Consider the following 27,914-nt stretch of genomic DNA (forward strand, 5'->3'; position numbering starts at 1 on the left):
ATAATAATATATATAATATTGGACTATATATTCCGCCTCCCTGTATTATACTTATAATAACATGTTTATTCTATTCTACTGAGCCATTTACTTTATGTTCGTATTCTTATCTTTTAATATTTCTTATTATTGTTGCATTGTCCAGAAGGAACCTGCCAGTAAGCATTTGGTTGGACGGTGTATACCATGTGTATCCCGTACAAATGACTAATAGAAATTGGTGCTGGGGAGAAGTCAGGAAGGATTACTCTTCTCTATTAGGTTATGTTGAGTGTAGAATGCGGCTCAGACAACATACAATGAGTTCCAAAAGTATTGGGACAGTGACACATTTGTTGTTATTTTGGCTCTGTACTTCAACACTTTGGATTTGAAATCATGCAATGACTCTGAGGTTAAAGTGCAGACTGTCAACTTTAATTTTAGGATATTTTAGAAATTGTTTAGAAATTACAGCACTTTTTGTACATAGTCCCCCCCATTTTAGGGGACTAAAAGTATTGGGCCAAATCTACATATGTGTATTAAAATAGTAACAAATTAAGCATTTGGTCCCATATTCATAGCACACAATGAGTACATCAAGCTTGTGACTCTACAAACTTGACAAACTATAAATGAATGGTAAATAACGTATTGTGTCATTTTGGAGTCAGTTTTATTGTAAACAATAAAATAATATGTTTCTAAACACTTCTACATTAATGTGGATGCTACCATGATTACAGATAATCCTGAATGAATCATGAATAATGATGAGTGATAAAGTTACAGATGCACAAATAGAGTCACAACCTTGCTGTAGTCACCGCATGCTTTAAAATATATACTTTTTACTACTTTAATATGCACTACATGACCAAAAGTATGTGGACAGCTGCTCATTGAAAATCTCATTCCAAATCATGTCCATTACTATGGAGTTGGTCCTCCCTTTGCTGCTATAACAGCCTCCACTCTTCTGGGAAGGCTTTCCACTAGATGTTGGAACATTGCTGCTGGGACTTGGTTCCATTCAGCCATAAGAGCATAAGTGAGGTCGGGCACTGATGTTCGGCGATTAGGCCTGGTTCGCAGTCGGTGTTCCAATTCATCCCAAAGATGTTTGATGGGTTTGACGTCAGGGCTCTGTGCAGGCCAGTCAATTTCTTCCACAACGAACTCGACAAACCATTTCTGTATGGACATCTCTTTGTGTACAGGGGCATTGAAACGGGAACGGGTCTTTGTTGCCACAAAGTTGGAAACACAGAATCGTCTAGAATGTCATTGTATGCTGTAGCGTTACGATTTCCCTTCACTGGAACTAAGGGGCCTAACCCAAACCATGAAAAACAGCACCAGACCATTATTCCTCCTCCACCAAACTTTACAATTGGAACTATGCATTGGGACGGATAGCGTTCTCCTGGCATCCGCCAAACCCAGATTCGTCCATCGGACTGCCAGAGGGTGAAGCGTGATTCATCACTCCATAGAACGCGTTTCCACCGCTCCAGGCCGCAAGCTTTACACCCCTCCAGCCGACGCTTGGCATTGCGCATGGTGATCTTAGGCTTGTGTGCGGCTGCTCAGCCATGGAAACCTCTTTCATGAAGCTCCTGACAAACAGTTCTTGTGCTGAAATTGCTTTCAGAGGCCGATCACTTTACAGGTAGTGTACTGACCTGTTGCACCCTCTACAACCACTGTGATTATTATTATTTGACCCTGCTGGTCATCTATGAAAGTTTGAACATCTTGGCAATGTACTGTTATAATCTCCACCCGGCACAGACAGAAGAGGACTGGCCACCCCTCAGAGCCTGGTTCCTCTCTAGGTTTCTTCCTAGGTTCCTGCCTTTCTAGGGAGTTTTTCCTAGCCACCGTGCTTCTACATCTACATTGCTTGCTGTTTGGGATTTTAGGCTGGGTTTCTATATAGCACTTTGTGACATTGGCTGATGTAAAAGGGCTTTATAAATACATTTGATTGATTGATCGATTGAGAGGCAGTTTGGAACTCGGTAGTGAGTGTTGCAACCGAGGACAGACGCATTTTACGCTTCAGCACTTGGCTGTCCCGTTCTTTGCGCTTGCGTGGCCTACCACTTTGCGGCTGAGCCGTTGTTGCTCCTATACTTTTCCACTTCACAATAACAGCACTTACAGTTGACCGGGGCATCTCTAGCAGGGCAGAAATTTTATGAACTGTTGGAATGGTGCCATCCTATGACGGTGCCACGTTGAAAGTCACTGAGCTCTTCAGTAAGGCCATTCTATTGCCAATGTTTGTCTATGGAGATTGCATGGCTGTGTGCTCGATTTTATACACCTGCCAGCAACGGGTGTGGCCAAAATAGCCGAATCCACTCATTTGAATGGGTGTCCACATACTTTTGTATGTATACAGTGCCTTCGGAAAGTATTCAGACCCCTTGACTTTTTCCACATTTTGTTACATTACAGCCTTATTCAAAATGTATTAAATAAAACAAAAATCCTCAGCAATCTAAATACAATATCCCATAATGACAAAGAGTAAACAGGTTTTAGACATTTTTGCAAATTTATAAAAAAATAAAATAAATGAAATACCTTATTTACCTAAGATTTCAGACCCTTTGCTATGAGACTTGAAATTGAGCTCAGGTGCATCCTGTTTCCATTGATCATCCTTGAGATGTTCTTACAATTTGATTGGAGTCCACCTGTGGTAAATTCAATTGATTGGACATGATTTGGAAAGTTACACAACTGTCTTTAAAAGGTCCCACAGTTGACAGTGCATGTCACAGCAAAAACCAAGCTATGAGGTCGAAATAATTATCCGTAGAGCTCCGAGACAGGATTGTGTCGAGGCACAGATCTGGGGAAGGGTACCAAAAAATGTCTGCAGCACTGAAGGTCCCCAAGAATACAGTGCCCTCCATCATTCTTAAATGTAAGAAGGGCCTTGGTCACCGGGAGAAGGGCCTTGACCCCAATGAGCTCTAGAGTTCCTCTGTGGAGATGGGAGATCCTTCCAGAAGGAAAACCATCTCTGCAGCACTCCACCAATCAGGCCTTTATGGTAGAGTGGCCAGACGGATGCCTCTCCTCAGTAAAATGTGCATGACAGCCTGCTTGGAGTTTTCCAAAAGGCACCTAAAGAATTATCAGACCATGAGAAACAAGATTCTCTGGTATGATGAAACAAAGATTGAACTCTTTGGCCTGAATGCCAAGCATCACGTCTGGAGGAAACCTGGCACCAAGGTGAAGCATGGTGGTGGCAGCATCATGCTGTGGGGATGTTTTTCAGCGGTAGGGCTGGGAGACTAGTCAGGATCGAGGGAAAGAGGAATGGAGCAAAGTACAGAGAGATCCTTGATGAAAACATGCTCCAGAGCGCTCAGGACTTCAGACTGGGGTGAAGGTTCACTTTCCAACAGGACAATGACCCTAAGCACACAGCCAAGACAATGCAGGAGTGGCTTCGGGACAAGTCTCTGAATGTCCTTGAGTGGCCCAGCCAGAGCCCGGACTTGAACCTGATCGAACATCTCTGGAAAGACCTGAAAATAGCTGTGCAGCAACCCTCCCCATCCAACCTGACAGAGCTTGAGAGGATCTGCAGAGAAGAATGGGAGAAACTCCCCAAATATAGGTGTGCCAAGCTTGTAGCGTCATACCCAAGAAGACTCAAGGCTGTAATCGCTGCCAAAGGTGCTTCAACAAAGTACTGAGTAAAGAGTCTGAATACTTATGTAAAGTATTTCTAACATTTCTAAAACCCTTTTTTTTTGTCATTATGGGGTATTGGTGTAGATTGATGTGGAAAACCTTTCCGAAGGCACTGTATATAGTGTACATATAAGTAGACTTGGCACAATACTCTTGGTTCCCTAAAATGCGGGGACTATTTACAAAAAGTGCTGTAATTTCTAAACGATTCACCTGAAAATACCCTCAAATTAAAGCTGACAGTCTGCACTTTAACCTCATAGTCAATGTATCATTTCAAATCCAAAGTGTTGGGGTACAGAGCCAAAACAACAACAAATGTGTCACTGTCCCAATACTTTTGGAGCTCACAGTATGTTCTGCTTTGCCTGCCTGGTTTCTTTGTCTACTTGTATCCCTGCCTGCTTTCTCTGCCTGCCTGCATCCCTGCCTGCCCGTCTGCTTGCCTGCCTGCCTTTCTGTCCACTTACCTGCCTCCCTCCCTGCCTGCCTGCCTGCCTCTCTGCCTCCCTGCCAGCTTCCATGCTTGCCTGACTCCCTGCCTGCCTCCCTACCTCCCCATCTGCCTGCCTGCCTGCCTCCCTGCCTGCCTGACTGCCTCCCTGCCAGCCTCCATGCTTGCCTGCCTGCCTGCCTCCCTACCTGCCTGCCTCCCTGCCTGCCTCCCTGCCTGCCTCCATGCTTGCCTGACTCCCTGCCTGCCTCCCTACCTCCCCATCTGCCTGCCTGCCTGCCTGCCTGCCTGCTTGCCTGCCTGCCTGCCTGCCTGCTGCCATGAGATCAGTGTGAACTTTAAGGATGACAGTATGGGGTTCAAATTTCCAGATTTCTGCATGGCTGGATTAATTCAACTGAGTATTGTGATAATGCACATCCTGAAAACATTTACCTGTTTTTATCCTGTCTTTCACAGTGGAACCACGAGCTGAGCAAAAACGAGAAAATGAGAAAGAAAATCAACTACTGGGATGTTTACAACCAGTACAGAGTGCTTTCTATAGGCTGCAAACTGACTATAAATTCAGGTTGTATAGATTTTACTGTTCAATTTGCTTGAAGACGTCTTGTCTTCTACTTTTAGACCATTTCATATTTGGATGCCCTAGCAACAGTATTTTCCACAAACACCAGAGTGAAGTGGTCGCCAAAGTTCAAGAGGACACAGTCATACAAAAATACAAAAATAAATAATTTTTTTTGGCACATTGTATTAATCACAATATTCTGTAGCAATAATACACATGAGGGATGACACTTCAGGGGGAATATCTCTCAGTAGGGTTTCATAGTTATTATCGGGGCCTCGACCATACACCGTAGAACAGAAATGATTCAGAACCACATTTAGCTCTCTTTTTACATTTTCTTTACCTGAAGTTTGTCTTTTCTAAGAGGGATAGATAGAATGAAAGAGAGAGAAAAAGGAACATGTAAAAAGATGGCGGTATCACTACAACTGGCCATGGTCTGTAGTCACACTTTTAAATATTGGATCACAGATTCTCTGTGTGAACAGCATTAGGACTGATGCGTTTTTCAGGAGTACAGTACTATCCTCCAGATGATGCTTCTGCCTCCTTGCCTTCGGGCCAGCAGTGATCAAGTACTGTTCTTCAAATATACAGGACAATAATCTCCAGAATATGTTGACGACCGAGTGAGTTTCAAGGTTACAAGAGCAGAAGAAAGCCCATAATGTTCGTAGCCCAAAGCCCATAACACATAGCCCTAAAACTGTGACCAATTAAATGGCTTTGTAGGAGAGAGCGGCTTTAATGAATGTCCTTTCCTTCCCCACAGTTTGTTGTTTCCCTGCTCAATGTTTTAGCCCCAGCAATTGCGGTGTCCATAGATCTCATATTGCTTGTCGGATTTGGTAACGCAATCCATGGCAATCTCATGTTTCCTTTTGCTGTTGCTGTATTCACGTTTCACTGTCATTGGTTGATTATGTTACCATTACACAGGAGATATTATAACACACACAATGAATTTGATACTTCTGTTGGACGTTGTCATGGATATACCATCCCGCCCCCCTCCCATGACTGAGGGTCTGTGTAGGATTGACTGAGAGTCACTTGTGCAGTGATCCACTCATACTGGACGACAAATGCAAGCACACTGCCACACCACCAGGGTGCTCTGTTCTGGCCCCCACTACCAGGACACACCACAACCAGGGCCTTACACACCACCATCTCTGTCCTCTCCCGCTCTGCCTAATAGGTGACTCTGCTTTGGAGACTATCGTCCCCCTCTCCCACTCTCTCACACAGTCACCTCCGTCTTACTGTTGGTCACAAAGTAAGGCTGAGTGGGCAGGAAGTGCTGACTGTGGCTCTGGGAGCGGGACTGACTGTGCAGCTCGTTGATCTGCTCCACCGTGCACTGGGGCCTCTTGGAGCCGTAACCCTTCCTCCTACCCACCGTCTCAGTCCCGTCCCAGCCCTTCGGCCCCATTCCTCCCCCCATCCCCCTGGGGGCTGCGATGGTGTTGGAGCTGTAGGCAAGCGAGTGGTGTTGTTGCTGCTGATGTTGGTGGTGTTGTTGGTGGTGAGGACCAGGAACCGTCCCGGTGTGGTGGTGAGGACCAGGAACTGTCCCGATGTGGTGGTGAGGCCCCGGGAAAGTCCCTGTTCTAGTCATGCTGGACATGGTCATGGCTCCTGGCCCTTTATTACTGAGCCTGTCACCACTGTTGCTGAGTCTTTGGGGCTTCTGTCCGTTCTGCTTGGGTGCGGTCAGCATGGTGGAGCCCTGGTAGCTGCTGGATAGGATGGGCAAACTGCTGGGCATCTCTGTGATGTAGGTGGCCACTGGCTTGGGGCCCAGGGATCCCAGGGTGCTGATGGGACTCAAAGGGTTGTTGTGGGCCATGGAGTTGTTGTGGGCCATGGAGTTGTTGTGGGCCATGGAGTTGTTGTGGGCCATGGGGTTGTTGTGAGCCATGGGGTTGTTGTGGGCCATGGGGTTGTTGTGGGCCATGGGGTTGTTTTGGGCCATGGGGTTGATGTGGGACATCGGCTTGATGTGGGACATCGTTTTGTTGTGGGACATGGGTTTGGTGTGGGACATGGGCTTGATGTGGGGCATGGGGTTGTTGTTGGCCATGGGGTTGATGTGGGGCATGGGGTTGTTGTGGGCCATGGGGTTGATGTGGGGCATGGGGTTGATGTGGGGCATGGGGTTGATGTGGGGCATGGTGTTGTTGTGGGCCATGGGGTTGTTGTGGGCCATGGGGTTGTTGTGGGCCATGGGGTTGTTGTGGGCCATGGGGTTGTTGTGGGCCATGGGGTTGTTGTGGGCCATGGGGTTGTTGTGGGCCATGGGGTTGTTGTGGGCCATGGGGTTGTTGTGGGCCATGGGGTTGTTGTGGGCCATGGGGTTGTTGTGCGCCATGGGGTTGTTGTGCGCCATGGGGTTGTTCATTGGATTGTGGGTCAAGGTGGGGTTATTCATTGGGTTGTGGGACATAGCGTTGTTGGTCATGGGGTTCATAGGTCGCATAGGGTTCATGTGTTGGAGGGGGAGGCCTCCTTTGGACGGCAGCTCCATCATCAGACGCGGTTTGTTGTAGAAGTCACCGTTGGACTTGGCCGCTGCATGGGGATAGAGGCAGAAGCACAGGTTAGGGAAAGAGGTTTCCTAGTTTATAACACAGATGGGCAACTACGGTCCTCAAGCACTTTTGGTATCCTATATACTGTAAAAGTAGAAAAAAGTATTATTTTTATTTACAAGGACAACATTTTCAGTTATTTTTCAGGTTGTGCACTTACAATTACCTTCAACTCTGGTTCTTACTGTAATACACTCTGGTTCTTACTGTAATACACTCTGGTTCTTACTGTAATATAAGCTGGTTCTTACTGTAATACACTGGTTCTTACTCTAATACACTCTGGTTCTTACTGTAATATCATACCGATAACAAACATGTAGCATTGTTCAGATAATAAGGAACTCACATCCTTCAGCCATGTCATTCAGGTTCCATTCATCACACCCACTCTCTCTCACACTGCATCTCAGATTATCAATGACAAACTTTATTATGAACATTAGTTTCCTTTATCGAGCCTTGAGTCTAAAAGAAAATATGTTTTCACTTAACCCTATGGGAGGAGAAACGTATATTATATTTCGATCAACCTTTCCAACGGCCGTGGATTCATCCAGACAGACCCCCTCAAGGAAAAACACATGAATTTCACGTGATCACATATGATTTTATGTGAAGTTAATGTGATAACATGTGCAAGACGTGATAACAGGAACCTACACATGACAACATTTGAGCACATGTGAAAACCCAGGTGTCAAATGCAATTGAGATATTTTATCTTAAAAGGCATAATTGACATTATTCAAATTAAACAGGCATGGTCCCTGCAGGTTTTGTCTTGTTCCTGGTTTGTTCAAGGGACATCCCAAGAAAGTTTTTAGGATGTTCTTAGAACGTTGTGTCATGGTCAGCTGGAGGTTTTTGTCTATTTGTCTAGTTGCAGTGAAAATAGAGTAAATACACTAGTTACTGTATTTTTACAGCTAAATTAAGGTATGAATGTCTTGGTTACGTTGAGGGAGAGGTTGTTATTCTGGCACCACACGGCCAGGTCTCTGACTCGTCGTTGTCGGTGATCAGGCCTACCACTGTTGTGTCATCTGCAAACTTAATGATGGTGTTGGAGTCGTGCCTAGCCATGCAGTCGTGGGTGAACAGGGAGTACAGGAGGGGACTGAGCACGCACCCCTGGGGAGCTCCAGTGTTGAGGATCAGTGTGGCAGATGTGTTGCTACCTACCCTCACCACCTGGGGGCGGCCCGTCAGGAAGTCCAGGATCCAGTTGCAGAGGGAGGTGTTTAGTCCCAGGATCCTTAGCTTAGTGATGAGCTTTGAGGGTACTATGGTGTTGAACGCTGAGCTGTAGTCAATGAATAGCATTCTAACATAAGTGTTCATTTTGTCCAGGTGGGAAAGGGCAGTGTGGAGTGCAATAGAGGTTGCATCATCTGTGGATCTGTTTAGACGGTATGCAAATTGGAGTGGGTCTAGGGTTTCTAGGATAATGCTGTTGATGTGAGCCATTACCAGCCTTTCAAAGCACTTCATGGCAACGGACGTTAGTGCTACGGGTTTGTAGTCATTTAGGCAGGTTGCCTTTGTGTTCTTGGGCACAGGGACTATGGTGGTCTGCTTGAAACATGTTGGTAATACAGACTCAATCAGGGACATGTTGAAAATGTCAGTGAAGACACCTGCCAGTTGGTCAGCACATGCCTGGAGAACACGTCCTGGTAATCCATCTGGCCCCACAGCCTTGTTTGTGTATGTTGACCTGTTTAAAGGTCTTACTCACGTTGGCTACGGAGAGCGTGATCACACAGTCGTCAGGAAGAGCTGATGTTCGCATGCATGCCTCAGTGTTGCTTGCCTCAAAGCGAGCATAGAAGTGATTTAGCTCATCTGGTAGGCTCGTGTCACTGGGCAGCTCGCGGCTGTGCTTCCCTTTGTAGTCTGTAATAGTTTGCAAGCCCTGCCACATAAGACAAGCGTCGGAGCCGGTGTAGTATGATTCAATCTTAGCCCTGTATTGACGCTTTGCCTGTTTAATGGTTCGTCGCAGGGCATAGTAGGATTTCTTGTAAGCTTCCGAGTTAGAGTCTCGCACCTTGAAAGCTGCAGCTCTACCCTTTAGCTCAGTGCGAATGTTGCCTGTAATCCATGGCTTCTGGTTGGGGTATGTACGTACAGTCACTGTGGGGACGATGTCCTCGATGCACTTTTTGATAAAGCCAGTGACTGATGTGGTGGAAGAATCCCAGAACATGTTCCAGTCTGTGATAGCAAAACAGTCCTGTAGTTTAGCATCTGCTTCATCTGACCACTTTTTTATAGACCGAGTCACTGATGCTTCCTGCTTTAATTTTTGCTTGTAAGCAGGAATCAGGAGGATAGAGTTGTGGACGGATTTACCAAATGGAGGGCGAGGGAGAGCTTTGTACGCGTCTCTGTGTGTGGAGTATAGGTGATCTAGAATTCTTTTCCCTCTGGTTGCACGTTTAACATGTTGATGGGAATTTGGTAGAACTGATTTAAGTTTCCCTGCATTAAAGTCTCCGGCCACTAGGAGCACCGCCTCTGGGTGAGTGGTTTCCTGTTTGCTTATTTCCTTATACAGCTGACTGAGTGCGGTCTTAGTGCCAGCATCTGTCTGTGGTGGTAAATAAACAGCCACGAAAAGTATAGCTGAAAACTCTCTAGGCAAGTAGTGTAGCCTGCAATTTATCACAAAATCTAGCAAAATCTAGAGACTTCCTTAGATTTCGTGCACCAGCTGTTGTTTACAAATATGCACAGACCACCCCCCCTTGTCTTACCGGTGTGCTGTTCTATCTTGCCGGTGCAGCGTGTATCCCGCTAGCTGAATAACCATGTCGTCATTCAGCCACGATTCCGTGAAACATAATTACAGTTTTTTTATTTTTTTAAATAAATGTTATCCCATTTTCTCCCCAATTTTCGTGGTATCCAATCGCTAGTAATTACTATCTTGTCTCATCGCTACAACTCCCGTACGGGCTCGGGAGAGACGAAGGTCGAAAGCCATGCGTCCTCCGAAGCACAACCCAACCAAGCCAGCCGCACCAATGTGTCGGAGGAAACACCGTGTACCTGGCCCCCTTGGTTTAGCGCGCACTGCGCCCGGCCCGCCACAGGAGTCGCTGGAACGCGATGAGACAAGGATATCCCTACCGGCCAAACCCTCCCTAACCCGGACGACACTATGCCAATTGTGCGTCGTCCCACGGACCTCCCGGTCGCGGCTGGCTGCGACAGAGCTTGGGCGCGAACCCAGAGACTCTGGTGGCGCAGCTAGCACTGCGATGCAGTGCCCTAGACCACTGCGCCACCCGGGAGGCCCCGGATATTACAGTTTTTGATGTCCCGTTGGTAGGATATTCGTGATCGTACCTCATCTAGTTTATTGTCCAATGATTGCACGTTGGCGAGTACTATTGACGGTAACGGCAGCTTTCCCACTCGCCTTTTCCGGGTCCTGACCAGGCTCTTTGTCCTCTGTACCTGCGTCGCTTCCTCTTGCAAATAACGGGGATGTCGGCACTGTGGGGTGTTTGGAGAATGTCTTCTGTGTCTTGCTTGTTGAAGAAAAAATCTTTGTCTAATCCGAGGTGAGTGATCGCTGTCCTGATATCCAGAAGCTCTTTTTTGCCGTAAGATACGGTTGCAGAAACATTATGTACAAAATAAGTTACAAATAACGCAACAAAAAAAACACATAATAGCACAATTGGTTAGGAGACCGTAAAACTGCTGCCATTTCTTCCGGCGCCATTTTCGCTGTAGCTCTGCCACCTTCTGACATACTGTACAAGCAGCCAATGGCGGATGTGGTGGATTGAGACGCAGCCAATGCAAGAAAACAGATATCTCTAGCTTAAAGAGACAGAATTTGATTTGGATTTTTAAATTACGCTAACATCGACTCTAGGGGTTTAAATAATACACATTGGCATTTAAGCCAATTATATTATATGACTGAGAGACTGAAAAACAGTTTCTATCTCAAGGCCATCAGCCTATTAAACAGCCATGCCTAGCACATTAGAGGCTGTTGCCTATAAACATAGACTAGGAATCACTGGCCACTTTAAGGAATGGAACACTAATAATGTTTACATATCTGGCATTACTCATCTCATATGTATATACTGTTTTCTATACTATTCTACGGTATCTTAGTGACTTAATAATGCTTACATATATTGTATTACTCATCTCATATGTATATACTGTTTTTCTATACTATTCGACTGTATCTTAGTTCGTTCCGCTCTGACATCGCTCGTCCATATGTATATAGTCTTAATTCATTCCTACTTAGATTTGTGTGTACTGGGTATATGTTGTGTAATTTGCTAAATATTACTTGTTAGATATTACCGCACTGTCGGAGCTAGAAGCACAAACATTTCGCTATACCCGCAATAACATATGCTAATCACGTGGATGTGACCAATTTTTTTTTTTTTGATTTGACTGTTGCCTCCTGTTTAAGTTTATTGTGTTGGTAATGACCTTTTTTTAAATTATAATTTTTGGGGGGAGGTCGTTAGCTACAGTATCTTCAGCATAGCCTAGCTTTTAGCTAGCTAGCTAGCTAGCTGCTCTGCGGTCCAAGCTAGCTTGACTTGCTAGAAAGTTATAGAAACAAGTTGAGGAAAAAGTAACTAAACAAAACATATTTATTATCAACTGAAACAATATGTCTTTCCTGTTTTGAATGAAAATGTCATATTTTGCAATCTCCCAAAATAAATGTGATATATGACGAGAGACTATGCTCTCCTCCATCTTGTCTTGCGTTGTGAAACCAAGGGGCCAGGATTCTGGTCTAGAAGCACAGCTTTGACTGCTCCTACAGTTTTGCGTCGGTACTGTAGTTTTAACTGACGCCCGGACCAGAAAGACAATTTCCATACACCGCCACATAGAGAAGTCAGATTAGAAAATTTCTAACAAGACACTTTAATCATCACCTTTGTGCACAAAACATCCATTGAATTAGTCAAATAATTGTTGCTGAGGCCAATCCTATTTTACATCCCTCACAGCCAAAGATACAGTTTTAGCATTTTATAGTCATCCAATGTCTGCCATGTTTTTGGACCTTGTGATGATGTAGTCGCTGCTTGCGCTGCTCCCTGTGTGCACTGAGTGCTAGTGCACATGTGATGTTAATCTTTTTTAAATCAAATTTGAATTGTACATGCTTCCTAAACAACAGGTGTAGACTAACCTAGCGCTCCGGTACCACTTGCCATGAGGTAGTAGAGAGAACAGTCCATGACCTGGGCGGCTGGAGTCCTTGACAATCTCCAGGGCCTTCCCCCGCCTGGCATAGAGGTCCTGGATGTCAGGGATGTTGGTCCCTATAAACCGTATGCAACACGGATATAGACGGTCCATGAATCGACGTATGGGAACGTGAGTAGATTGGAAAACATAAAGGAAAATGCCTCACACTGCGGCTCATGCTCCCAGGTGATATTTATATTCAACGTTTCGACCTTTAGATCTTCATTAGGCAACGTGAGTAGATTACTTTGACAACAACAGGCGGACATCTAAGATGCAGTCTACAGTTCTTATTATACCTCAGTGTGTGTAACCCTATCCTATGCTCTCCATCCAGTAGCGGAACAAGACTGAATGAAATTGACGAGCTGTGTAATGAAATATGTCACGATGTAAATGGGGCATCATGATGAAGTCTCCCCTGCTCATGGTGTTGTTCATGCACTGCTTGATAGCAGCCAAGTCAAGCATGTTGTAGAACACAGCAACAGGTTCTTCCTCCCACTGAGTACAGACTTGCCATCTGATCCAAAACATTAGTCGATACTCGCTCACCTGCTGCCCGTAATGGATCCTTTCCCAGATATGGAAAGCCGTTCAGCATGAATCCGAATAATACTCATCAGAGATGTCTTGATCTGAGTATTTTTCATTCAGATCTTGTAGCAACACTAACACAACATGTGCATTGATTCCTCTTGGTCTAGCAGTTGGAAATGATGCACGCGCTCATTGTGTAGCCTACTCCAACTAGGCCAAAATTAGACTGATAAAGAATTTTTGGATTCGGTGGACTGATACAGGGTACACCGTTTTGAGATTATAATTAGAATAGATACACTAGAATGGTGCACCCTTGTGATTACATAACTATGCATTGTTCGCTTCCCTTCTCTAATCAACTCACCCATTCTCCCCTATCATACTATACTTCATTTATTTCATCTGTTGTTATATGTGTGAAACTGTGGCGATCGGTGCCATTTAAGATGAGGGAGGATGATATATTTTTAATGAGCATGGCCTTATTTCTATTACACCATATTGGATGACTGTCATTAATATTCCATTCACCCAGCCCAATGTAACATCGATAGGTTTAGGCTACTACATGATACTAAAATGTTCCCTGTACCCATCATGAGGTTGCTACAACCTAGCCTACGAATTAAAGTTTACAACGTACAGTAGGTGCACAGGTTGAAAGAATTTAGAGTAATCAAGGTGACAGACAGTGACACATTTGATACAGCCTTGCACACTCTTGCCTGCATCTAGCTGATCTAGGGTGCAGTCATTAGTCCAACAGTTGCAAACGAGAGTCTCTTTTGAACAAATTCAGGTACGTTTATCCCCGTTTTCGTTCCGTTTGCTTCCGTTAATCTTTTTTTTTCAACAGAATCGGCGCAATGAATACACCCCTGATCATAAGCAATGAGGCGGCAGGTATCCTAGTGGCTACCTCACCACTAGGCTAGCTGGGGTGGCAGGTATCCTAGTGGTTAGAGCATTGGGCCAGTAACTGAAAGGTTGCTAGATCAAATCCCTGAGCTGACAAGGTAAAAATCTGTCGTTCTGCCCCTGAACAAGGCAGTTAACCCACTGTTCCTAGGCCGTCATTGTAAATAAGAATTTGTTCTTAACTGACTTGCCTGGTTAAATAAAGGTAAAAAGACTGTGTACTTTCAAAGCAGCCACATGCAAACAGCTTGTTTGCGTGTGTCTTGGTTGTGTGCTTAGGGTCGTTGTCCTGTTGGAAGGTGAACCTTGCCCACAGTCTGAGGTCCTGAGCGCTCTGGAGCAGGTTTTCATCAAGGATCTCTCCCTGTGTGTGCCTTCGGAAAGTATTCAGACCCTTTGGTTTATTTCAAGATTTTGTTAGGTTACAGCATTATTCTAAAATTTATTAAAATAATTGTTTTCCTCATCAATCTACACACAATAACCCATAATGACAAAGCAAAAACTGGTTTTTAGAAATACTTTACATTAGTATTCAGACCAATTACTAAGTACTTTGTTGAAGCACCTTTGGCAGTGATTACGGCCTCGAGTCTTCTTGGGTATGACGCTACAAGCTTGGCACACCTGTATTTGGGGAGTTTCTCCCATTCTTCTCTGCAGATCCTCTCAACCTCTGTCAGGTTGGATGGGGAGCGTTGCTGCACAGCTATTTTCAGGTCTCTCCAGAGATGTTCAATCGGGTTCAATTCCAGGCTCTGGCAGGGCCACTCAAGGACATTTAGAGACTTGTCTTGAAGCCACTCCTGTGTTGTCTTGGTTGTGTGCTTAGGGTTATTGTCCTATTGGAAGTTGAACCTTCGCCCCCAGTCTGAGGTCCTGAGCGCTCTAGAGCTGGCTTTCATCAAGGATCTCTCTGTACTTTGCTCCATTAATCTTTGCCTCGATCCTGACTAGTCTCCCAGTACCTGCCGCTGAAAAACATCCCCACAGCATGATGCTGCCACCACCATGCTTCCCCTTGGTGCCAGGTTTCTTCCAGATGTGACAATTGGTATTCAAGCCAAAGAGTTCAATCTTGGTTTCATCAGACCAGAGAATTTTGTTTCTCATAGTTAGAGTCTTTATGTGCCTTTTGGCAAACTCCAAGCAGGCTGTCATGTGCCTATTACTGAGGAGTTGCTTCCGTCTGGCCACTCTACCATAAAGGTCTAATTGGTGGAGTGCTGCAGAGATGGTTGTCTTTTTGGAAGTTTCTCCCATCTCCACATAGGCACTCTAGAGCTCTGTCAGAGTGACAATCGGGTTTTTGGTCACCTCCCTGACCAAGGCCCTTCTTCCCCAGTTTGCTCAGTTTTCCCTGGCGGCCAGCTCTAGGAAGAGTCTTGGTGGTTCCAAACTTCTTCCATTTAAGAATGATGGAGGCCACTGTGTTCTTGGGGAGCTTCAATGCTGCAGAAATGTTTTGGTACCGTTCCCCAGATCTCTGTCTCAGCACAATCCTGTCTCGGAGCTCTACGGACAATTCCTTCAACCTCATGGCTTGGTTTTTTGCTTTTCCTTCATTCCAGGTGAAGCTGGTTGAGAGAATGCCAAGAGTGTGCAAATCAAGGCAAAGGGTGGCTACTTTGAAGAATCTCAAAATAAATATATTTAGATTTGTTTAAAACTTTTTTGGTCACTACATGATTCCATAGTTTTGATGTCTTCACTATTATTCTACAATGTAGAAAAAAAATGTGTGTCCACATTTTTGACTGGTACTGTACAGTATGTTCTTGATTAAAAAATAAGCATCTGGTGGCCCTGCTGAGACATTAATGCACTCCAGACCAAAAGGTTTCAAGTTCTACTCCCCAGAGCATTTATGCACACTTAATGTCAAGTGTCCCTGAGCTCCACTACTTTTTCGTTGGTGTTGTCAGATAATCACACAATTACTGATTTGAATCTGGGCAACTTTCAGCAGTGCAGAAATGTATCCATGCCAATAAATATGTGTCTGATCTCTGTCTTGGCGACAAACCCGGTGGCGTAGCAAGAAATTCAGGTTGCTGGAATCCCTCTTATGGAAAATCACATGTGTTCAAATGTGTTTTTGGAACACTTCACGTGACATTTCCCATGTGTTTTTGGAACACTTCACGTGACATTTCCCATGTGTTTTTGGAACACTTCACGTGACATTTCCCATGTGTTTTTGGAACACTTCACGTGACATTTCCCATGTGTTTTTGGAACACTTCACGTGACATTTCCCATGTGTTTTTGGAACACTTCACGTGACATTTCCCATGTGTTTTTGGAACACTTCACGTGACATTTCCCATGTGTTTTTGGAACACTTCACGTGACATTTCCCATGTGTTTTTGGAACACTTCACGTGACATTTCCCATGTGTTTTTGGAACATATCAGATGTGACAGCGGCAGGTAGCCTAGCCCTTAAGAGCGTTAGTCCAGTACCCGAAAGATTGATGGTTCGAACCCCCAAGCCGACAAGGTGAAACAATCTGTTGATGTGCCCTATAGGACAAGACACATAACCATAATTACTCCTGTAAGTTGCTCTGGATAAGAGCATCTATTAAAATGTGAAAACATGTTTATGGAACACTTTGCATGTGACAGTGGTACGCTGTTCAGTTAAAATATGACCCCATCTGGGATTTTAACTCATAACCTCTGGATTTGAGGGACGCTGACCTTTCTGCTGCACCACAAAGTCTGTAACATTCCCCTACACATTCCTTACCTATAACTCATCTCTGCACTTAGCAACAGAGTGCCATCTGACTGCTATTTTACTGATTATTCTCTCAACATTGATATCATTTACTTATCTCATCAATTTGAGTGTTTTCTGTACAGTTGTCTAATGTTGGTGGGCCATATTATTCTGGTTTAATGATACTCCTGAATCACAGTGATAAATATACGTTTTTTTCTTGAGTGTATTTTTTACTTTGAAGTCCAAAGTGTAGGAATACAGGTGAAATCAGTCATTGACACAGACGTGGTAGTCTGAGTAGCAGTTGGCTAACATTCCACTCTTTGCCACTCCTTGTCATTACCTTTTATACAGACATGGAGTAGAGGGAGTGGATTATCTAAAGAGACTGGTACCCAGGCTATAGACATGGAGTACAGGGAGTGGATTATCTAAAGAGACTGGTACCCAGGCTATAGACATGGAGTACAGGGAGTGGATTATCTAAAGAGACTGGTACCCAGGCTATAGACATGGAGTACAGGGAGTGGATTATCTAAAGAGACTGGTACCCAGGCTATAGACATGGAGTACAGGGAGTGGATTATCTAAAGAGACTGGTACCCAGGCTATAGACATGGAGTACAGGGAGTGGATTATCTAAAGAGACTGGTACCCAGGCTATAGACATGGAGTACAGGGAGTGGATTATCTAAAGAGACTGGTACCCAGGCTATAGACATGGAGTACAGGGAGTGGATTATCTAAAGAGACTGGTACCCAGGCTATAGACATGGAGTACAGGGAGTGGATTATCTAAAGAGACTGGTACCCAGGCTATAGACATGGAGTACAGGGAGTGGATTATCTAAAGAGACTGGTACCCAGGCTATAGACATGGTGGCGTAGCAGAAAGATCAGAATACCATGAACCAAGAAGTTGTGAGTTTAAATCCCAGGTGAAGACACGTTGAATAATAATTACTGTATAGATAAACATACACAATGCAGTCATGTGTACCAAATATGTATGTTAAAAACACTGTATGTTAAAAGCACTGTGTGTGTATTATAATGACTCACTTTTGTTTTCACATGTGAAGTGTTCCAAAAACACGTGATTTCTTATGATTTCACATTTGAAATCATGTTTTTTTCGTAAGGGTCCAACCCTCAATGTAACAGACTGCCTTAGATCAAACCTTGAATGTTGAATGTATGATAGCATACAGAGACTGCAGGCTACTACTTCTACGCAGGTAAATAAATGGGGATAATTTAAATTGGACTGGCTGATCAGGGAAACAACCATCAATTGATATGAGGATGCTTCCAGGCAGGTGAGAGATGTCTAGGTCTGCCTCAGAGGCTCCCTGTCTCCCAAGACCTGTGCCCTCCAGCTAGCCTACACCACTCCAGCAGATTTCCTTGCTGAGTGCAGTCACGTTTTATTCCCCTCATTCATTTCTCTGTCGTTCATGTCAGCAAATCTCTCTTACCACTGAGAAATGTGTCCTTTTTACCGGGTGATTCACGTTCCCCGGTTCAGTCATTACTCTTTATCCTTATCTATTGAGCATCCTAGTGTGACTCTCAGGTTATGGTGGATGGCCCGTTGCTTTTCACGTCCTTGAAGATAGAGTCACTGGGGAAGTTTGCTCTGTAACTATACATCTATTTCATCACTCTGCTGTCCTACCAGCGAGCATGATGAGGCGCTGTGAACGCTGAGCTTGCCTCGCATCTGCCTGCAAGTAGACCGTCTCTGGGATCAAACTCAGCCAGGCGACAGGTAAATCAATCTAGCAGCAGTCAGCTCAACGGCACACATACATTCACAGGGAAAATACTCTCTCTGTCTGTAGTCGTTCTGATGAGAAACAGAACGACTACAGACAGACAGAGTAAGCTCCTCCGGCACAAAAGGCCACAAACAGAAACAATTTAAATGTGGATGCTTGGCAGTGGTGGTGGGACTGTAGGGACTAAATGATGTGTCAACTCCAATTACGTTACAATACTATCTGAGAATGACAAATCAGAGATAGCCTAACTGTCAGTCTCTATGGCATGGGGGCAGTGGAGTTGTGAGACACAAATGCATTTGCATTGCAATATAATTTGCACCAGTGAACGATAGAGATAACCAAACCTTCTTCAGGGTTAAGTTTTGGGTACTGGGTCCCTTTTATTAGTTAGATTTTTTAAATCCAACAGTGTGACCTTATACAGAGATACATTTAGGGACAGTGAAGACAGATATTGATTAACAGAATTGTGGCTTATCAGCTCTCAGCTTGAGGATTCTGTAGCTACCGTTGGGAATGCTATTTTATAAAAATGTTATTTAACCTTTATTTAAACAGGGAGTCACATTGAGATGAAAATCTATTTTACAAGAGAACCCTGTACACATTACAATAAAAACAGAATATTAAAACAACATGCATATGTGTAGAAAACAATACAATTCACTACAATAAAAAATAAATACAAAATAAATAAACATTTAATAAAAGCAATCACATTCAACTACATGATCAATCGATCATGTAAACCGCCTGATTGGCACCAACACATCTAACTGCAGTAAACTTTGCAGATTGTTCCACAAATGTGGTGCATAAAAACAAATCCAGATTTTCCCAAATCTGTGGAGACTGGAGGGTTCTCTAGTGTTATCCATTCCATTGAACGGGTTTGGTAACTTGTGATTTTTATCTTAATGAATGATGTTACATATAGAGGGAGTTTCTGTCAGATTGCTTTGTAAATAAATCAAAGAGAATGCAGCTCTCTTTTCACAGACAGATTTTATACAGATTACAATGATCAGTCCTAAAATTGTCCCTTGTGATAAAACGCATTGGTGAATGGTAGACTGCATCCAAGGGTTTCAAAACAGAGGTTGCCGCATGCATGTAAACAATATCACCAAAATTCAATACAGGGAGAAGCGTTGTTTGAACAATCTTTCACCTATTTTCAATACTGAGGCATGATTTATTTCTATATAAAAAAAACTATCTTGGATCTTAGCTTCTTAGTCAGATTTTCTATATGCCTTACGAAGGATAACTTGTCATCAATCCAGACACCCAGGTACTTATATTGAGAAACAAGCTCAATTTGGGCTCCATTTGTAGCGCAAATATGCAGGTCCTCAGGGTCAACATTTCGTGAGCTAGAGAACAGCATGAGCTTGGTTTTGCTTGTATTTAACACTAATTTAAGATCTGTAAGTGATTTCTGAATTGAATCAAAGTCAAGTCAAGAACAACACTGTTGTTTAAGAGCCGCTTGTGATAAGTGGAATAAGGCCAGAGCAATATGGAGGAGAGAAGAAAAAATGCCCAGTGAAAGTTCAGATAAATGCAATACCACAGCTCAAATGAAGGCTCTCCCTCTCTCTCTCTATCTCAGCTGTCCTCGTAGTTGTTCGTTTCCACAGTCATATTGTTGTTGTGCGTCTCCACGGTCATAACATCAGTTCATGACTCCAGAAAATGGAGATGGCCTCTTGGGACTGTGTCTCTATTGCTCTCTAAAGCAGATTAAAATAAGTGCCTCTAGAATGAGAAGATTTCCCTGAGGCTCTGAATACAGTGGGTGGGAGATCCTCTATTACAGAAATGAAATCAGATATCCTGGGGAGCAGGCAGGTGAAGATGAGAAGAAGAAACAATGCTTTGAGGTGGAGGGGGATGGAGAGGAGGGGAGGGGAGGGGAGGAAGAGGAGGGGGAAGATAAATTGGTGGAGGAGTAGGGGGAGGGGAGGAAGAGGAGGGGGAGGAGGAGATAAGCCAAATATAATTTCTCAAAAATATTTGCCGGTATCATTGGACCTCCTCCAGTACGCAGATAGCCTCATTAATACCTAGCTGAATAGATTTGGTTCACTTTATTAGTCAAACACAGGAGATATGGGCCAAATCAGTCAACATTTCCCATTCTTAATTGTCTCAGATTGAATGGCTTGCTAGTGGTTATATAAACTGTGTGACATTTACACAAAACAGAAAAAGACTTCCTCTTCTCTCTTAAAGCCCCAGCATAATGGACTGCTTTTGTGTAAACAATCACAGCAATCTGTTTCCAAGCTGAAAATTAGTCAGGGACTGAATAGTGAAGTGATGGATTGGGAATTGCTTTTAAAATGATTAGCTTTCTCCTACATTTAACATCTCAATGAGAGGTGTGAGTATTCTGCATTCCCGTGATGTTGTGTTATTCCAGAGGTAGCGACTATGATTATACAGTACAGAGAGCCAGACGGATCCCATCATTTTGTTTCTGGGGGAACTGCCTTTCGCATACTAAAGAAGAAGACTTGCTTTGCCCGTATGATATTATGGTATTAACATAACAAAATAGAGTGGACTAGACTCTATTCAGATAAAATATGACATCAGTGAAAGGAATGTAAAGAATGTCAATGTCAAAACAAGTTGATTCTACTTTTGATTGGGACTGTGAGAGTTTTATATATTTTTTATTAGTCCTTTGTTTTAACAGGGAAGACATATTAAGACCTAGGTCTCTTTTTCAGATATGCCCTGCACAATACAACACAAACATACACAAAATATACATATATTTACACATACAAATACAAAAACACAGTCATTGGAAGCACAAGTTAAACATCACAAATCACCCAGAGAAACAGTTACATTTGTCCACAAATAATTCCCCAATCAACACTCTAAACTGCCCGAACGGCACCAGAACATTAAGATGAAATGGATTTGGGATTTTGTTCCAGCACTACGGTGCATTAAAACTAAAAGCATATTTACGTAGCTCGGTGGAGACCCTAGGAACATCAAGAGTTAACCAATCCTGTGAACGGGTTAGGCAACTCTGGTGTCTATACAGAAGTTTATGAAGTAGGGTCTTGTGAACAAAAAGGGAGTCATGTAGAGATCTACAGGTCTTTAGCGAAGTCCAGCGAACCTTTTGATACAGGATGCAGTGATGAGTATCAAAACTGTCCCCTGTAACAAAAGGAAGGGCACTATGGTAGATGACATCCATCACACCCATCGGTCTTCAGTTCCAGTGAAAGTGGGCAGTATACAGAAATCCTTCATGAAATGTTATGTGTACACAATGATAACAAATAGAAATGGTATTCGATCAAGCGTAGTCATTGGGCTGTTCTGGTTGGAACAAGGCTAACTTACTTAGTGGAACCCAGGCCTCTACAGACACAAAGCAGTACAAAGCGGATAGAGCAGACACTCACCTACGAGCTTGAGAGAGGCGTACTTGTTGAGTTCCTTCCCAGGTCGTTGCTGGCTCAGAGCAGGGTAGGGGTGTGGCTGGCCCATGGTGGGACCTGGACCCACATTGTTGTTCATCTGACCTCCCTCTGTACAGACAAGACACAAAATGGGGTAATGTTAGATGACTTTGGTACCAACATGGCCTCATTAGAATACGTCAAGACAGTGACATTTGTCCATTGTAGTTATACTTCACTAACACTAAAATATTAGTTATGCCACTTGTGGTGACATATTACACACCTATGGACAGCTGTTCTCACTTCACAATACACGTCTTATATCATAACCAAGCTAGCATGGGCCAAAATAATGACCCATTGGTAATATTGATGTTTTTGTCATCTAAGTACATGACCGGTATGGTAGTAACTTTTTTCTTGTAAGATAATGACAGGAAGAAAAACAAAAGAGAAAGCACTAATTTGAATTCACCCTGAAACTGTACTGGAGATTGACGTTAATTGAATTTCCATCTTACTCGATTAAGCGAGGGAGAAGGAGCTGAGTGAGAGAGAGACCTAGAGAGAGAGAGACAAGAGAAAGACTGAGAGAGAGACCGAAAGAGAAACCGAAATAGAGAGAGACCAAGAGAGAGACCGAGAGAGGTAGGGGAGAGAGAGAGTGAAAGAGAGACTGAAATAGAGAGAAAGAGATTGAGAGAGAGACTGAGAGAGAGACAGAGAGAGGTAGGGGAGAGAGAGATACAGTAGAGAGAACAGAGTAAGAGGGAAAGAGGGAATGAGACAGAAAGCAGAAAGGAAAGAACTTTGTCTGTCTGATGGGAGAATTTACCCAGTCCTCATATTCATATTCCCATCCGACTCCCAGGAGCCTCGTCAAGCGCCAGTCTGAAAATCAAACAGAGACTTCTACAAAGCACTTAACACTCCGCTGCCCGATAGAGAGGAGAGAGCAGCAGTCTTATTTACTTACAACAGCGGTCTTATTTACGTACGACAGCGGTCTTATTTACTTACGACAGCGGTCTTAATAACTTACGGCAGCGGTCTTAATAACTTACGGCAGCGGTCTTATTAACTTACGGCAGCGGTCTTATTAACTTACGGCAGCGGTCTTAATAACTTACGGCAGCGGTCTTAATAACTTACGGCAGCGGTCTTAATAACTTACGGCAGCGGTCTTAATAACTTACGGCAGCGGTCTTATTAACTTACGGCAGCGGTCTTAATAACTTACGGCAGCGGTCTTAATAACGTACGGCAGCGGTCTTAATAACTTACGGCAGCGGTCTTAATAACGTACGGCAGCGGTCTTAATAACTTACGGCAGCGGTCTTAATAACTTACGGCAGCGGTCTTAATAACGTACGGCAGCGGTCTTAATAACTTACGGCAGCGGTCTTAATAACGTACGGCAGCGGTCTTAATAACTTACGGCAGCGGTCTTAATAACTTACGGCAGCGGTCTTAATAACGTACGGCAGCGGTCTTAATAACTTACGGCAGCGGTCTTAATAACTTACGGCAGCGGTCTTAATAACTTACGGCAGCGGTCTTAATAACTTACGGCAGCGGTCTTAATAACGTATGGCAGCGGTCTTAATAACTTACGGCAGCGGTCTTAATAACTTACGGCAGCGGTCTTAATAACTTACGGCAGCGGTCTTAATAACTTACGGCAGCGGTCTTAATAACTTACGGCAGCGGTCTTAATAACTTACGGCAGCGGTCTTAATAACTTACGGCAGCGGTCTTAATAACTTACGGCAGCGGTCTTAATAACTTACGGCAGCGGTCTTAATAACTTACGGCAGCGGTCTTAATAACTTACGGCAGCGGTCTTAATAACTTACGGCAGGGGTCTTAATAACTTACGGCAGCGGTCTTAATAACTTACGGCAGCGGTCTTAATAACTTACGGCAGCGGTCTTAATTACGTACGGCAGCGGTCTTATTTACTTACAACAGCGGTCTTATTTACTTACGGCAGCGGTCTTAATAACTTACGGCAGCGGTCTTAATAACTTACGGCAGCGGTCTTAATAACTTACGGCAGCGGTCTTAATAACTTACGGCAGCGGTCTTAATAACTTACGGCAGCGGTCTTAATAACTTACGGCAGCGGTCTTAATAACTTACGGCAGCGGTCTTAATTACGTACGGCAGCGGTCTTATTTACTTACAACAGCGGTCTTATTTACTTACGGCAGCGGTCTTAATAACTTACGGCAGCGGTCTTAATAACTTACGGCAGCGGTCTTAATAACTTACGGCAGCGGTCTTAATAACTTACGGCAGCGGTCTTAATAACTTACGGCAGCGGTCTAAATAACTTACGGCAGCGGTCTTAATAACTTACGGCAGCGGTCTTAATAACTTACGGCAGCGGTCTTAATAACTTACGGCAGCGGTCTTAATAACTTACGGCAGCGGTCTTAATTACGTACGGCAGCGGTCTTATTTACTTACAACAGCGGTCTTATTTACTTACGGCAGCGGTCTTATTTACGTACGGCAGCGGTCTTATTTACGTGCAGCAGCGGTCTTATTTACGTATGGCGGCGGTCTTATTTACGTACGGCAGCGGTCTTATTTACGTGCAGCAGCGGTCTTATTTACGTACGGCAGCGGTCTTATTTACGTACGGCAGTGGTCTTATTTACGTGCAGCAGCGGTCTTATTTACGTACGGCAGCGGTCTTATTTACGTGCAGCAGCGGTCTTATTTATGTACAGCAGCGGTCTTATTTACTTACCGCAGTGGTCTTATTTACTTAAAACAGCAGTCTTATTTACTTTGGTGAGTGTCTCATTTCCTTGCGACAGTGGTCTTATTTACTTACGGCAACGGTCTTATTTACTTATGCCAGCGGTCTTATTTACTGGGGTAGCGGTATTATTTACTTACACCAGCGGTCTAATTTACTTGCTGCAGTGGTATTATTAACTTAAAACAGCAGTCTTATTTACTTGCTGCAGTGGTATTATTAACTTAAAACAGCAGTCTTATTTACTTAAGATAGTGGTCTTATTTACTTAAGATAGTGGTCTTATTTACTTATGGCAGTGGTCTTATCTATTATAATTTGTTATTGAATATTGAAACATACAATCTACTTGCAGTGAAGCCGTTCAACATTTACATTACATTCAATCATCTAACAGACTCCCATCTAGAGTGACACACAGAAGCAACCAGGGTCAACGCCCTGCTCAAGGGCACGTCGACAGATCTCCCACAAGGTCAAAAACAGGAACCCGAACCAGCCATCAGCCCAAGCTCCCAACCACCAAGACTATTATTATTTATTTTTTTCCATTTATTTAACTAGCACGTCAGTTAAGAACAAATTCTTATTTACAATGACGATGCTGGGCCAATTGCGCACCGCCCTATGGGACTCCCAATCACGGCCAGTTGTGATACAGCCTGGATTCGAACCAGGGTGTCTGTAGTGACGTATCAAGCACTGAGATGCAGTGCCTTAGACCGCTGCGTCACTCGGGATCTCCAAGACGAAAGGCACTACTTACATATGTGTATGTGTGTGTGTGTGTCCATGTATGTGCACAAGTGTGCGTTTGAAGGAGAGTGTGTGTATATGCATGTGTACAAACATCAGCTAATCCCACCTATCGCTTCTGGCCACCCTCTTCGGATTTATATGCACCATCTATCTTTCAACTGCGCTGTGATGTTTAACATACAATTTCAATCTATCTAATTGAATAGAATCCACAGATTGCAAATTGAAAATAAATAATTTTATGTATTAGTGTATTAGTAATTGACTGACCAGGTCTCTTATTTATTCATGGGAGCAGTCTTATTTACTTACGGCAGCGGTGTTATTTACTTACGGCAGCGGTCTTATTTATTCATGGGAGCGGTCTTATTTACTCAAGGCAGCGGTCTTATTTACCCATGGCAGCGGTCTTATTTACTTACGGCAGCGGTCTTATTTATTCATGGGAGCGGTCTTATTTACTCAAGGCAGCGGTCTTATTTACTCACGGCAGCGGTCTTATTTACTTACGACAGCGGTCTTATTTATTCATGGGAGCAGTCTTATTTACTTACGGCAGCGGTGTTATTTATTTACGACAGCGGTCTTATTTATTCATGGGAACAGTCTTATTTACTCATGGCAGCGGTGTTATTTACTTACGGCAGCGGTCTTATTTATTAATGGGAGCGGTCTTATTTACTTACGGCAGCGGTGTTATTTACTTACGAAAGCGGTCTTATTTACTTACGGCAGCGGTGTTATTTACTCAAGGCAGCGGTGTTATTTACTTACGGCAGCGGTGTTATTTACTTACGGCAGCGGTGTTATTTACTTACGAAAGCGGTCTTATTTACTTTCAGAAGTTGTTTTATTTACTTACAGAAGTTGTCTTATTTACTTACAGAAGTTGTCTTATTTACTTTCAGAAGTTGTTTTATTTACTTTCAGAAGTTGTTTTATTTACTTACAGAAGTTGTTTTATTATTTTCAGAAGTTGTTTTATTTACTTACAGAAGTTGTCTTATTTACTTACGGCTGTGAGGACCGACGCCGGAGATGAGAAGCAGGTACGGGGAGTCAACATTTAATTAGGAAAGGTTCAATAATGACTTCTGGTCTGTGTCTAATCTACAGCGCAGAAAACCCAAGAGACTAACATGAATGTACACACACACACACACACACACACACACACACACACACACACACACACACACACACACACACACACACACACACACACACACACACACACACACACACACACACACACACACACACACACACACACACAATCTTTCAACTGCGCTGTGATGTTTAACATACAATTTCAATCTATCTAATTGAATAGAATCCACAGATTGCAAATTGAAAATAAATAATTTTATGTATTAGTGTATTAGTAATTGACTGACCAGGTCTCTCCAGTTCTCCTAACAGTATTATTTCTAGGGTACATTTTAGATTAATGTTATGCTTTTTCAGCCATTCCTGAACCTGAAACCAGAAACAGGCTACCTGAGGGCAATACCAAAACAAATGGTCTATTGATGCTGTATCCTCGCAACAAAATCTGCAGACCTGCGATGATTGTATGCCCCAAACATTCAACATTTTGTTGGTGGCAAGAACTCTTTACAATAATTTTAGCTGAAAAGCAAGAAGTCTTGAATCTTGCGTTGTTTTATATATCAACTCACACACCCTGTACCATGGAATCAGTACATCAAAAATCTGTTCTAAACTATTTTGCAATCTGTATGGCACAGCTGTCAACATCCTGGTCCTCAGATGAAACTGGTATACTTTCCTATTTATGCTATTTTTATTCCTCCGCCAGTTTTGACCCTTTATATTGGGCAGACAGACCAGTTACCTACCTCCTCCCGCTGCCACCCGCCTCCTCGATTTTTGGGGTAATAATGTAATCAATTGGTAGTAATCTTGGATTGAGCATACCATCCCATACAATTCTGATAAATCCGTGAAAGACATAACTCTACCATTCCAATTTACAAAATAATTTAAAAACAAAATACAGTTTTCAAACTTTTTCTATAAAGTCTTCTTCACTTACGGCAGCGGTCTTATTTATTCATGGCAGCGGTCTTATTTATTCATGGCAGCGGTCTTATTTACTCAAGGCAGCGATCTTATTTACTCACGGCAGCGGTCTTATTTACTTACGACAGCGGTCTTATTTATTCATGGGAGCAGTCTTATTTACTTACGGCAGCGGTGTTATTTACTTACGGCAGCGGTCTTATTTATTCATGGGAGCGGTCTTATTTACTCAAGGCAGCGGTCTTATTTACTCACAGCAGCGGTCTTATTTATTTACGACAGCGGTCTTATTTATTCATGGGAGCGGTCTTATTTACTCAAGGCAGCGGTC

General features: G+C 43.5%; 1 protein-coding gene across 1 annotated transcript in view; it reads right to left on the bottom strand.

Moving 5' to 3' along the window:
* Window positions 1–4,392: 4,392 nt before the first annotated feature.
* Window positions 4,393–27,914, bottom strand: part of LOC139571325 (protein pygopus-like) — a 69,580-nt gene continuing 46,058 nt past the window's right edge. The window contains exons 3-4 of the mRNA XM_071394101.1: window positions 22,009–22,134; window positions 4,393–7,307 (exon numbers count right to left, since the gene is read on the bottom strand). Of these exons, the coding sequence (XP_071250202.1) occupies window positions 5,977–7,307; window positions 22,009–22,134 (1,457 nt within the window). The 3' untranslated portion in view covers window positions 4,393–5,976. The remainder of the gene's footprint in view (window positions 7,308–22,008; window positions 22,135–27,914) is intronic.

This window comes from Salvelinus alpinus, chromosome 3, assembly GCF_045679555.1.
Source record: "Salvelinus alpinus chromosome 3, SLU_Salpinus.1, whole genome shotgun sequence".
Classification (NCBI taxonomy): Eukaryota; Metazoa; Chordata; class Actinopteri; order Salmoniformes; family Salmonidae; genus Salvelinus; species Salvelinus alpinus.